This window comes from Heteronotia binoei, chromosome 1, assembly GCF_032191835.1.
Source record: "Heteronotia binoei isolate CCM8104 ecotype False Entrance Well chromosome 1, APGP_CSIRO_Hbin_v1, whole genome shotgun sequence".
Classification (NCBI taxonomy): Eukaryota; Metazoa; Chordata; class Lepidosauria; order Squamata; family Gekkonidae; genus Heteronotia; species Heteronotia binoei.
In genome coordinates this window covers 222,178,210-222,192,086 of record NC_083223.1, presented here as the reverse complement: position 1 = coordinate 222,192,086, position 13,877 = coordinate 222,178,210, and the positions used below count along the sequence as shown (strand labels likewise).

At 42.8% G+C, this 13,877-nt stretch overlaps 1 protein-coding gene across 2 annotated transcripts in view; it reads left to right on the top strand.

The window, feature by feature from the left end:
• Positions 1-13,877, top strand: part of RRP36 (ribosomal RNA processing 36) — a 70,420-nt gene that overhangs the window by 10,118 nt on the left and 46,425 nt on the right. The window contains exon 2 of one of the 2 annotated variants that reach the window (XM_060248078.1): positions 1,876-2,360. In XM_060248078.1, the coding sequence (XP_060104061.1) occupies positions 1,913-2,360 (448 nt within the window). In that variant the 5' untranslated portion in view covers positions 1,876-1,912. The remainder of the gene's footprint in view (positions 1-1,875; positions 2,361-13,877) is intronic. The other variant, XM_060248070.1, reaches the window with a different exon arrangement.

Here is a 13,877-nt window from a genome sequence, read left to right as displayed (position 1 = left end):
CTGGTTTCCCTATGCCCATATCTCTGATAGTCTTTACCGATAAAAGGTCAGGCAACTCTTTGTTGATGCGCCTGTAGCTTAGTGAGGGTGGTCTTTAGTGACGCAAAGAATGAAGGCTTGCACACAGCAATGTTAAAACCACTATATACAATTTATTTACACCTCCACTCTCCAATCCGACAGAATGCTCCGCTGCTCTCCACCCATGCCTTAGACCCAAAGATCCTAAGGTAGTCTAGACATGGGTGGAGAGCAGTGGAGCATTCTGTCGGATTGGAGAGTGGAGGTGTAAATAAATTGTATATAGTGGTTTTAACACTGCTGTGTGCAAGCCTTCATTCTTTGCGTCACTAAAGACCACCCTCACTAAGCTACAGGCGCATCAACACTCTTCCCCCGTCAAATGTACAGGGCAAATAGACAACATTTCTGCCAATTCTGGGACATCTTCCAATTTAGCCTGATCAAGTTCCTTCTCCAAAACTGCACAGACCATGGGTCCCGGGGCGTTAGATGGTGGGCCCACGGGTGGATCTGTTGGTGGAGGAGGGGGAAAAGGAGGAGGAAGAAGAAGAGGGGGGCAGGGGGCACTAGTTGAACACCAGTGCTTTTTAGGGAACAATCTTTGGAGAGCTGGCTTGGGTTAGAAACGGGCATAAATTTCTCTACTGCATACCTGCATTTATGCCAGACTTGCAGAAGTTCAGTAGAAGCTCGGGGCTGTGTGTGAAAGGTCTTCCCTATCTTCTTCCAGTCCCGAAGTTTAAAGGAACCTCCCTTCGGATACCAGGGGCATTGCTTACTGATCTCTTGTAACAGAGTCTTAAGTTGGCCAGAAGTCACGGACCCGCCAGACTTTTGGATCAAAAACTTTAACTCACCTAAATGTTTCTGCTCAGCCTGAGAAAACTATCCACCCATTACTTACCAAATGAAAGGGGTTGTTTGAGAACGATGGAGTGCGCACTTCGGGGCCATATGCCACGTGTTTGATAAGTAGGAACGGAGCTGCTGGGCTGTGCCAGGCGATATCTGAAAGCAGGAGCTCTCCCTTGTCCCGGGAGCTGAGCTGTACCTGCTTCGGTGAGCTGTCCCTGCTTCGAGGCGCCACATGTAGGAATGAAGGCTCTCGACACGTGTATTGAGGAAGTGAGGAAAGCTTGCTCTCTGCAAGTCTTGGTTTTATTTATACATCTCAGGCAGTTAATGAAACAGGAAGCATGCATGAGGTTATGTCTTGATAGCCCCCAAGATTCGATATAGCCAGCAATTTATCAAGAATACATGTGTCTGCAAAAGGAAGCGAGAATATGAGTGTAAGATGTCTGTGCCCTTTTAGCCTTTCAGACACAACGTGGGCGGCTCAGGCTGATATGTCAAATGCGTGATCCACCCACATTTCTGTCTTCAAGCTTTGTGGGGTCTGGGGGCTCAAGTGCGTGAGCCCCACAGTGTCCTCTCACTTTCATGCATACTGAGAGATATGCATGTTCCTAACACTTGTTGAAAGCTATAAGCTGGAGACAGAATATGTGCTCCAGTTGTAATGTGCACAGTAGTCATGTTACTTCCAGCTCTTAAGGTAGGACAAATGGATGCACAGCTTTCTATAACAAATGAGAGTACTAGCATCGTAAAACTATCTTGGACCTATGGCAAAAGGGAATACCTTCCCTTTCCCTACACACAACCAGTTCTATAGTCCCTCCTCCAACAATAAGACAAGCCTCCAATTTGGCATAGTGATTTATACAGTTCTTTCCTCTTGCATGAACTGGTGTACAAGCTGTACAATGGAAAGAGAAGGCGAATTCTATTTCTGTTGAATGTTAAATTATAATAAAACTGAGCAGTAATGGGTGTTTTCTTTTTCAGCTAGCCAGTTGAAACAGCAAAAACTACCAAAACCCTTATGAAGCAGCTCCGTGGAAATAAGTCTGGGGGTCATCCCCAAAAGAAGCGTTCTTCTGATAAAGCCATTTGCACCCCAGCAGTACAGACTTCAGAAGAAAGCAGAGAGGTTACCACCCTCATTCCTCAAATGTTGGCTCAAAAGCGATCTCTGCAAGGCTTGAGTGGCACGATAGGTGGAACTGGAGAAAGCACTAATGATGCTAAAAGACCAAAGCTGCTGCCTTCAGCAAATTCTACTGGCCAGGAATCCGAAGATGATGATTCAGATGACAGCGATTTTGAGAGAGTTGAGAACGATAATGATATCAGTGATGAAACGAGTAGCGATGATGATGAAGATGACGACAACGATGAAGTTGGCAGTGATTCCTCAAGAAGCAGTAATGGAGACTCAGATTCAGAAGATACAACAAGCAGTCCTCTGTCAAAGCCTGAATTGACAAAAGGTAAACAGTGATTCCTGTAAAGCTGAATAAACTGTGCGTCTCTGTGTCAACCTATCAGAAGCTCTGAGCTTTTCTTTCTCTGGTGATTTCTGCTTCTAATTTAGTGTCTTAGATGTTCTTGTGTCAATCAACATCAAATACATTATGACCACCATTCATTTGGGTTTCTGATTCTGCTTCCTTTGTTGCTTAATTGTCCTAAAGGTTTTTTTAAATAACATCAGCTACGTTACAGGTATCATATCATACTCTCCCTGCCAGCAGAATAGTATTGACAATGTCTTTCTGTGTGATGTGCTTAATGTTTGTGTACTCTTACAAAGATACCAAAGACGTTGTGTTGCTCCGTTTGAACAACCAGTTGCATTCTGTTTAATAGAAGCATTCTGTTAGAATCCAAATAGATGGTTCTGGTTTAATACAGCGTAACCAAAATAAGAGTTGTAGACTTAACACTGTTTAGTTTTTTTTTAATTTAAAAGTGTTTTATTTTCTCCTGCAATGAAAGTCTCTCTAAACAGATACGTATAACACAAAGAAAACTATACCAAAAATCTCACATGACAAGGCTAAGGTCACAGTCCATATAGCACTTCTAAATGGTAGAACACTGCACCGTATCAACCCAGTCAGGCAGATGACTTTTCTCTTTAAACCTTCATTATCTTATATTCACCTTGTCTTCAATATGAGGATAATATTGGCTGGCCTAAGGTCACTTAGAATGAAATCCTAAACAGAGATACACTTTTTAAAGCTCATTAACTTCAGCAGATGTAGAATGGTACAACTCTTTTTAGCATTGTACTGTTGTTGAGCTCAAATCTGAGGCAGAATTTGAATTGAGAACTCTATAGTTCGCACAGCCACTGTACTCAACTCTACTTTTTTACCTGGTCAAAAGTGCCAAAACATTGTTTAAATCTTAAACAGTCAAAATAGCCTAAGCTACTCTATATGTTGGATAACATTATGGACTTTCTTATGGTGGTATGGGAGCAATTGTTGGCTGCATTAATTGGTAAAAACTGAGTATTCTGTTTTCCCTTACATTGATCTGAATTCAGGTTAAAGGAGCTTCAGGAATGTGCTGGTTTAAAATCAGGCATTATGCAAAAGTTTATTCTCAGTTTTCTCTCTAATGGCTTATAAACTTGAAGCAGTTTGCCACTGGTTTCTGTCATGAAACATTTATGTGCATTGATGTCCCTTTCTAAAAGTTGATGCAAAATACCAAAAACTCTACAATAGGGAATTGGGGAATAAAGAGTACTCAGAAACAAATGTTGGTTCTGGAAAATAGCATATTTTGTGTGAGTCATGTTGCCTGCTGCAGTAAGCAACTGAACCTTGTACTAAATCAGTTTTGTTACTATATAAAAAGCCAAATTTGCCTCTTGGTAATTGTGCAGATTTCCTTCCATTGTCAGGTCTGTTGAGAATCAACTGTAGTGTGGAGTCCTAAATATATGTTGCAACTTTCAGCCAAAACTATCTTTTGGTCTCCTCCATAGAACAAGTGTATTGGAGTATTGTGATACTGTCAGCAAAAAACAGCCTGAAGTGTTGATAGAGAACAAATGATGCCACTCAGATGTGTTTTTCCATTGTAAAAATATGTTTGCTAAGTGCAGTAAGCAATGTAATATCATATCTGGAAAAGTGAGACTTCCTAAGGCAACCTTTTCAGTTGACATTTGAGTTCCTGTCTTAATACAAAACCCCCAAGATTTGCTTGTAAGAATTAAAGCTGTGGTGGAAATCTCTCAAAACTAAACAGACATTATGAAGCTCAGTCTTTTAGACTCTTTCTTGCCTTCCTTTCAAAATCCCAAGATTGGTTCAAGGAATATATTCAAATTTTGTTTATTTCTTACATTATAGTATACCGGGTACCATAGCCATGGGTTATTATGGAGTTCAAAAACATGCTTAAATAAAAATCGAGATTTCTTTTATACTTAAATGGTTCCAAGCATTATATTGCTCCAACAAATGCCAGTTATCTTGAGAATCTTAATAAATTGTTGAAAGTTGGCAGTACAAAGAGTGATGCTTTTACATGAATTAAAAATGGCTGATGTACCACAAACAATGCACAATTATAAATAGCAATGTAGTTAATTGGGAAGGTGTCTAATGAGTTCAGCAGGGATGTGGATTAGGTCTCATTTAGCATAATAAATGGATCTGGGAGAGGGAGTAAAAAGCACTAATGAAATTCAAAAATGAAAATAGAAGGTGATGAAAACAGTGGTATACAAATAATAGATGATTCTGCGGAGGTACAAAACATGGCAATCTAAAATGATTATTTTGTATGGGATAAATCAGATGGGGCAAATTAAACACTAAAAGAAAAGCAGAAAAATGTTGCATGGAGAGGGGTTCATGGGGAGTAATTGGTACTTTTTGTAATCTCTTGCACGAATGCACAACTTGGAACAATCGACCAAATTACAGCTGCTGAGCATGGGAAGAACAGCAAGGAAAGACACTGTTCCATAGGCACCCTAATGCAACATCCAGTAATGACATTTCAGCACTGTCCAAAAAGTAATAATCTTAAAAAGGGAGCTGCGTGGCTTCTTTCTCATTTATGTGAATACTCTTCTTTGCATTGTGGCTGAGTTGGTGGTCCGGAAAGAATGGACTGGCAGCCCAGATTTGCACCAACTCTACCATTTGCCAGTCTGTCTCACAGCATTTAATGGCATGATTGTGACTTATGTGTTAACTAGTTGCTATTTGGACGATGGATAGCTGTGGAAAGAAAGCTAAGAGCAATAAATACATTGAAAGTATAGAAAAGAGACAGAAAAGACTGCAGAATTATGACATATGTGGAAGTGTTTTGGATTTTGGTTGCCTACATTTTTAATAAAAGATCTAAAAATGAAAAGCCTGGGGACGGGCCTTGGATATCATGAGAGCTATAAAGCGAGTTTGGAGGTTTTTATCATAATTTTATTTTATGGTGGTTATGTAGTGCTGTAATACTGCCTGGTGCTTTGGAGAGATTTCAATCTATATTAGGCAAATGCCAGTTATGAGAGGAGGAAAGGGAAAGGCGTGGGATGAGGCTTAATAATACAAATAAAAATGAGTTATAGTGAGTGAATTCAGCCCAGCAATTTGCAAAAAGAGACTTCAGTGAGGAGAAATAGACAAGCTTTGGAAAGCTACTCAACTATGGTTCAAACAGAATATTAATGTGTGGAGTCTCCCCCCACCCCCCCATTTCCATGAGAAAACCTCTGTAGACGTCAAAGACACAGTGCTCTCTCTTCCAAACTCTGCAGACAGCATCCAGTAACCGCCACTCAGGCCTGTGCCAAATTTGGCAAAAAGGACTGGGGTAGATTGGTTTAAATTAAAGCTCTTTAAGCTAACAAGCTGAAAGCCCCTATTTGAATAATCATTTTTAATTAGCTTTTCCATTTGTATTACATGTGTTTGGGAGAAAAGCACATTCCCATTGGTAAATGCTGCCATTAAACAAATTGACTTCTTCCAAATTGCACTAAACCTAGTACATCTTTTTGCTATTTAGCAAAGTACCTGGTTGACTTTATCCATGTAGTGAAGCAATTAAATATAATTCTCAGATTTGTGTTAATTGTTGTTATAGTGTAAGCCTCGGCTTGTTTGGTCAGAAGGCCTGTTTAGTTCAGTGGGATTGACTGTTTAATAAATGTGCTTCTATTTCAGACTTAATATGATAGTATTAAAGTAGAGCAGTAAATACACTCAGGTGGTAAACTTGACTTTCACATGGGCTGTTACAACTAAGAGGTTTGGCCTGATTGTGCATGTATGGAACTCAGTCTGGGTTCTCTTCATTGGGTTCAGAGTCTGACTTTAGCAAGCAATGGTTTTACTAATTATTTGCATCAAAAAGCATTCTCGGCCTCACTTAAATCTTTTACTAATGAGCCACTACCTTTTAAAAACTTGAATTGCATTTTAAATACACTTTAAGTGTATTTAAATTTTGTGGAGTTTCAAGAAGATGCTCAGTTCCACAAAGTTTGATGCCTTCCTCCAGTCTGAGGAATCTTCCTCTAACTTGAGTGGCTACACAGGGAAAGGCTTCAAACTTTACTCAATCCACCCCAGGGATGCCAATCATTCCTCTTTTTTTTAAAGCACCTATTTTCTCCCTCTTACCACTGAGTGTCATGAATGAAGGCAGAACCGTGTGTGTGTGCTGCCACAGTCAAGTAGAAAAACCAACCCAGAAAGTCCAGTCCAGAGGTCATGTACAAAGAGGGTTCAAGCAGAGTCCAAGGATTTTGTCTGAAAAGCCAAGTTGTGGGGTCCAAAGGTCATGGTCCAGAGACAGGCAGTCTAGGAGTCAGGAGGGAACATGATCCAGAGCAGCAGTTGCAGCAATATCATGTGTTACTTCCATGTTTGACTCATTTGCCACTTCATCTTTTATGCTAGGCTCACAGCCAAGTCTCATTGGGCTTGTGAGTGAGCTGTTAGCCTGACTTGTTAGTCCCAGGTGATCTTCCTGAGTTGTCAGACCCAGGTGCTGTCTGGTGGCTAAGTGCATTCCACCTCCTTTGGAGGAGTTCCAAACACGCCCTCCAGTGCTGGCGCTCAAGTGGCTCTGGGGATCAGAGCAGTGGTACTGCCCACAACATCTCATCTACATCCCAAGTTGCCCTTAGAAGACACAATGCTCATGGAGTTTGAGGGCATACTATCAGCATCCAGCTGGGCATTTGGGCCTGTCTCAGCTGTCTCCATGTCATTGACAGTGCTGTGAGTCTTGTCAGGACTGGCTGGCTCAGGCTGACCCACAACACTGGGTTAGAGGCAGGTGGCATTTAGCAGTCAACTTACAGTATGTGTATGCCATTGTATGTGATTTAGTGGGCAGTGACTCACCAGGATTCTTCTCTCTTTTCCAAGCATATGAGCTAATTGTGATTTTTAAAGCTTTTTTTCCTTGATTGTTCCTTTTGACCCTCTGTTTGTCAAAAGGCTTCCCTGCTTAATAGCCTTGGATGGTCTTTAAGCATGAAAGAGTTAGCCTTTGAGAAAGCAGATGTATGGGAATGAGTTCCATGAGAGCAAGCGTGAATGACTGATTAGAAGGTACAAAAAAGACAAGGGAGTTTACATTCTTTTGATAGCAAACATGTTAAGTAGAAAATATATCACAGACAAATGCAGCCTAATGGGTTGCATAAAACTAATACCTGCATTAAAAATTGATACAGTGAGTCAGACCAAGAATCCATCTTGTTCAGTGCCGAGGAGGGACAATGGCTCAGTGGTGGGAAGGGACAGTAGCTCAGTGGTAGAGCATCTGCTTGGTAAGCAGAAAGTCCCAGGTTCAATCCCCAGCATCTTCAACTAAAAAGGGTCCAGGCAAGTAGGCATGAAAAACCTCAGCTTGAGACCCTGGAGAGCCACTGCCAGTCTGAGTAGAAAATACTGATTTTGATGGACCGAGGCTCTGATTCAGTATAAGGAGGCTTCATATTTTCATATATGTTTCTTTCAAGCCTAAGGGCCATTTTGGACATTGTCCCCTCTACTTGAAAAGTATTTCTGTATTTTAAAAGTTCATGTGTATAGGCTTCCTGGTATGTGCTCTTGTGGTAAAATGAACACTTGCACTATGTTTTTAAGTCACAGTTTTTCAGCATGGAAATCAACCAAGTGGGGAAAAAACATCAGTTATATAGTTGGACCTCTCCCCCAGTTTCTTTCTAACCTGGTCAGTCAGCTGAGTGGCTGCAGTCGTGGAAGCAAGGTAATTCGATCCTCCATAAGTGTTGGGATTTCTATGAAATCCATCTATCTTTAAAACCCCAATGCTGGGTGGAATGTGCCCATGTTCAGCAGTTGTCTTTCATCTTCCAACATGTGTAAAAAGATGGATGTTCTGTCCTTACACTTCAGAAAATATTGGATATACAGAATTTCCTTTAATCGGTATAAAGTGCCTAACCATAGTGTGGTGCTATGGGAAGGAGAAGAGTGAGTGGCTGAGCTTGAAGATTGCCCTTCTCCCAGTTGTGATACCTAATTTTGTCGTGGAGAAAGGGTACAATGTAGTCATGGTTCTGTGAGTGTTTTTATGGGGAGCACTGAACAGTTTTCAGTGGTGTATAACTTGGGTTTTAAAATCAATTTTAAAAATTTGGTTGCTGTTTTTCCAAACGTTTCTTCAAACAGCAATGGTAAATTGGAGAGCCTGACATCCTTTTTTCCCCCATTTATTCTGTGACACCTTCATTTTCTCACCATGCTAAACAACTCTAATCTCTTCCCACGCATTTGCCGTCATTTGTCTTCCCCCCTTTAATTAGTTTTAAACAGGGAGAACTGAACCAAAGATCAGCCAAAGGAACATACCATTTATTTATGTAATGGAATAGGTTTTCAATTTTATTTTTTTGTCCTTGACATGCATCCTTGCATCGTTGGCTGCTTCTTGACTGCTCCAACGCAAGGAGAGGGGTTTTCTTGAACTGACCACAGTAGATCTCTAGTCTTTTTCCTGAGGTGTCACTGTTAATTTAGCATCTATTAACTTTAGAGCACTGCATATTTTACTTCCCATTGTGTGTGGCTTTGCATCTGCCAGTATTATTTCTCACTTTCTGTTGTTTTACCTGCTCACATAATTTACTCAGATTCTGGGAATGCAACTGAAGTTTTGATTATTTTTTTTTCCTGAGTCAACTGGAGTAGGGTCATATCAGACTAGTTGGATGGAGTTAGCAGAACAAGTGAGGATACTAAAGCCGACAAAGCAAGAGCTGCAGGAAGAATGCCAGAAGCAGTGAATAGATTGTGAGAATAGGACTTCAGATAAGATGAAGGCTCTCCTGCTAAGCTGTGGCAAGTCAACAGAGGTAGCTGCAGCTGAACGCCAGGGCCAGCCTAGGGCATGCAGCACCCTAGGCAGACCCACCACCCTCCTCCATGGTGGCGTGCCCCACTGCTCACACAGCAAGGGAGGAGAGATGGAGGCAGGGAAGGCGATGTGAGAGCAAGGAAGCCAGCATGAGAGTGGGGAAGGTGGTGTGAGAGGTGGTGGGAAGACCTTTGCGAGTCATGTGGGGGGAGATGTGGGGGGAGATGTGGGAGGCGCCCTGAGCCCGCCTTTTGGTGGGGGAGGGCGGGATATAAAAATAAAATTTATTTATTATTTATTATTTAGATCCAATTCGGAGGGCCCCAGGGCTGGCACCCTAGACAAATGCCTAATTTGCCTAGTGGAAGGGCTGGCCCTGCTGAGCGCCCAAGCCAGCAGGACAAGGTTCAGCTCAAGGAGCTAGAGCTGGAGAAGTTTCATTTGCAGGCAGAGAAGGAGATCTAGCAATTGAACATGCAGGAGGAGGAGGAGGAGAGGGAGGCCCACAGGCTTGAGAGGGAAGGAAAGCTGCAGGAGAGAAGGGAGAAGATGCAGGTGGAGCAGCAAAGGATGCTGGAGAAGCAGTGAAAACACAATCTCAAGATGATGTGCCTGCAGGCCGAGCAAAGCAAGAAAATAAAAGTTATCTCCAAAGATTTTGTCCCAAACAAGGAGGGAGGGGAGACCCCTCAATATATCTTTCAATTTTTAAGAAAGCAGCTATGCAATAGGGGATTGAGGAGGTAGTCTACATGTCCTGCCTTTGTAGCATCCTAACTGGGGAGCTAGCAGCTATCTACAATAGCATGCTCAGGGTGGAGAGGGGAATAACTTTTAAAAGATTTCAAAGCCACAGTTTTTAAATGGTTCGAACTGGGAATTGACCACTTTCAGAAGCAGTTTCGGGGCTTATCCTCACAATGTTTCAAAACCTATTCTGAGTATGTGGTTAAAATGAGTGAGATGAGAAGGAGATGGGTGGAAGAAGCAAAAGCTTATTTTCTTCAAAAGGCTTTGAGGCTTTATTCCAGTTACTGGTGTTTGACCCATTTTATTCTGAACTTCCCAAGCAGCTAAAATGCCTGGTGAAGGACGAAAAGCCCAAAGGTGCCACTGAGGCAGAGGAAATCACAAGTGGCTACAATTAACCACGAGTGCCTCTTTACCACCATGGAGGCAGCAGAAGGCGATGTGGTTGAGAGAACCAATGTGGTTGAGAGACCAATTGGCCTTGGGATGTGACAACACAGACTCCTCTGTAACCCCTAGTGAGGGCTGATCTGGTGTCAGAATCTGATATTGCGCCCCGCAAAGCACAATTCAGAATCCAGGGCTGGTGGGTTGGCCCTGCCTGTTCCTGTGGCACAGGTTAATTGAGGTGGTGCATAACTTCCTATGTGAGAGCCAGTTTGGTGTAGTGGTTAAGTGTGTGGACCGGGTTTGATTCCCACTTCCTCCACTTGCACCAGCTGGAATGGCCTTGCGTCAGCCATAGCTCTCACAGAGGTTGTCCTTGAAAGGGCAGCTGCCGTGAGAGCCCTCTCAGCCCCACCCACCTCACAGGGTGTCTGTTGTTGGGGAGGAAGATAAAAAAGATTGTGAGCCACTCTGAGATTCAGAGTGGAGGGCAGGATAGAAATCCAATATCATCATCAGCATCATCTATGTGCAGGGCAGCTAGGAATCAGCAAGACTAGGCCGTGGTTTCTGTTGAATTTTTACTGGCCCAAGTTAGCACAGGATTTGAGAGACTGTTGTAAGTCTGATGTGACTTGCCAGACAGAGGACAAGAGTGGGTGCAAGGTCAGGGCACCTGTGCAGTCACCTCCTATTCTGGGGGAGTTTAGGAAGAATGTCAGGGGACTGCTGGATCTTGGAAGGGAAAAATGGGAAGAAAAGATTCCTAAGGCTAAGGAATCAGTGGTGGATGGAGTGGTGTACTTTGGAGATCAGTGGAAAAAGATTATGTGTTTTAAGAGAGAATCTGGCTAAGGTGATTCAGAGCAGCTGGTCTGATAAAACAGTAGGGTTCTGACTTTTGAGCTGGGTAAAAAAAGTGATGGTTTTTCTGCTTTTGTGCACTGACAAGCTGATAGCTAATAGGGAGGTCCTCCTGTGGTTGTGGATGGCAATGTCAGGTGTGACATTGCCATTTTCCTTAGGGAAAGGTCAGGGTGAAAACCCTCTTTTGACAGGGAAATGTCATTGCTGAGCATGACAGAGAAGGAAAGAGGAAATGTGGAGCCAGAGGAAAGCTTAGCAGATGTTTTGGCCACTCCAGCTCAGTGGAAGGACCTGGAGTGGCCAGCATCAGTGTTAATTTGGGACAGAAGAGGAATCCTTTCAGTTTTGGTGAGGCATGGAACAGATGCAGGATTTTGCATGCCTGTCAGGTTAAATCTTCCATCATAACTCCAGATGGTCTGTATGAAGTTATTGTGTTGAGTTTTGGATTTAGAAACACAGATGCATCTTTTCTGAAGATGGCATATAACTTGTGGAGTGGCAGGTCAGAATTTGCTGTGGCTTATATTGATTACATCACAGCTTCTTGCAAGGACTTGAGTTTGCACTTTTAGTATTTAGTGAGAGTGTTAAGTGCTGTCCAGGGGGCAGGTCTCAGCATTAAGCTGGGGAAATGGCTGTTTGGAATGCCAGAGGTGGGCTTCTTGAAACATCCCACCTGTGAGGGACAATTCAGAGTTGGGAACCCCCAAAGACATCAGCCCCTAAATCTGACATAATAAAGAGCTCCTAAAATCTGACATCAGAAATCGCAAAACAGAGAATACTTCCACCTTCCAGGACATTCAATGAGTGACCTCAGAGTAGCTGTTTCACTGCGAAGGAACTTCAAGAACAGAATGGAAAGGGAAATTGCTGAATTACAAATTATTGTAACCCTTGGAAAAAACATCTTCCCAGGACTCAACAGGGATATTGGTTTTTTATCTCATTACATATACTAAACCCATTCTCACCAAATATAGCTATATATTCACTGTACTCTAATGTATTTTTTTCATATTAGTGTATTGGAATAATGTTTGTAATACTATCCAACAGATTAGATTTCTTTGATAGAACAGAACACAGACAGAACAGAAAATATGTTGTTTGTTTAAACCATGCTTGAGATGAGACCAGTGGAGCATGACTACAGAGTAGGGGTGTGCAAATAAAAAAATATTCAGAATCGGATTCGGAAATATACAGAGCCAAAAAAATTCGGAATACTGTATATTTCCGAATACGGGTACTCGAAATAGCCGCATATACGGTAGATGCACGGCTATTTCCAAATATACAGCCCCATTGTACCCTATGGCCATTGAAATCAATGGCAAAGTAGGGAATATTGGAAGCTGCCTGGAGGGGAAGGAGTTTGAGCGAGAGCCCCCAAATTTGCCGGGGACTCTCCCCTACAAACCCCCCAAGTCCCAAAAAGATTGGGCCAGGAGGTCCCATTCCAGGGGCACCCAAAGAGGGTGCCCCTATCCCACCATTATACCCTATGGGCCATTGAAATCAATGGCAACATAGGGCATAACTAGAGGCTACTGGGGGCAGGGGGTTTGACGGAGAGCCCCCAAAACTGCAGGGAACCCGCAGGGGACTCTCCCCTACAAAACCCCCAAGTCCCAAAAAGATTGGGCCAGGGGGTCCAATTCCTGGGGCACCCAAAGCCAAACCTAACTTCACACCACAGAATCTCTATAGGACCCAAATGCACTACATCCATCTATCTACTCTATGAAGCGTGCCGGCCTGGAACCAATATAAACCCAGTTGCCAGTGCCAACGTCACTGCCACACAAAACACAATCTCCACATTCTGGCTGCAGCAAACCCAGATGCCAGCTCTCCAGCCCTGCCCCAAACAACACAGTGAGAGCTGGCCAAGCACAACAAGCATGCTGGTTCTGGGTCTCTCACCCAGGTGCCAGCCTCCTTGCAACAGAACACACAATCTACATAAGAACATAAGAGAAGCCATGTCGGATCACGCCAATGGCCCATCCAGTCCAACACTCTGTGTCACATAGTGGCCAAAAAAAATTATGTGTATACACACACACACACACACACACACACATATATATACACACTGTGGCTAATAGCCACTGATGAACCTCTGCTCCATATTTTTATCTAACCCCCTCTTGAAGCTGGCTATGCTTGTAGCCGCCACCACCTCCTGTGGCAGTGAATTCCACATGTTAATCACCCTTTGGATGAAGAAGTCCTTCCTTATATCCGTTTTAACCCGAATGCTCAGCAATTTCTTCAAATGCCCACGAGTTCTTGTATTGTAAGAAAGGGGAAAAAGTACTTCTTTCTCTACTTTCTCCATCCCATGCATAATCTTGTAAACCTCTATCATGTCACCCCATAGTCAACATTTCTCTAAACTAAAGAGCCCTAAGCGTTTCAACCTTTCTTCATAGGGAAAGTGTTCCAACCCTTTAATCATTCTAGTTGCCCTTTTCCCAATGCTATAATATCCTTTTTGAGGTGCAGTGATCAGAATTGCACACAGTATTCCAATTGAGATCGCACCATTGATTTATACAGGGGCATTATGATACTGGCTGATTTGTTTTCAATTCCCTTCCTAATAATTCCCAGCATGG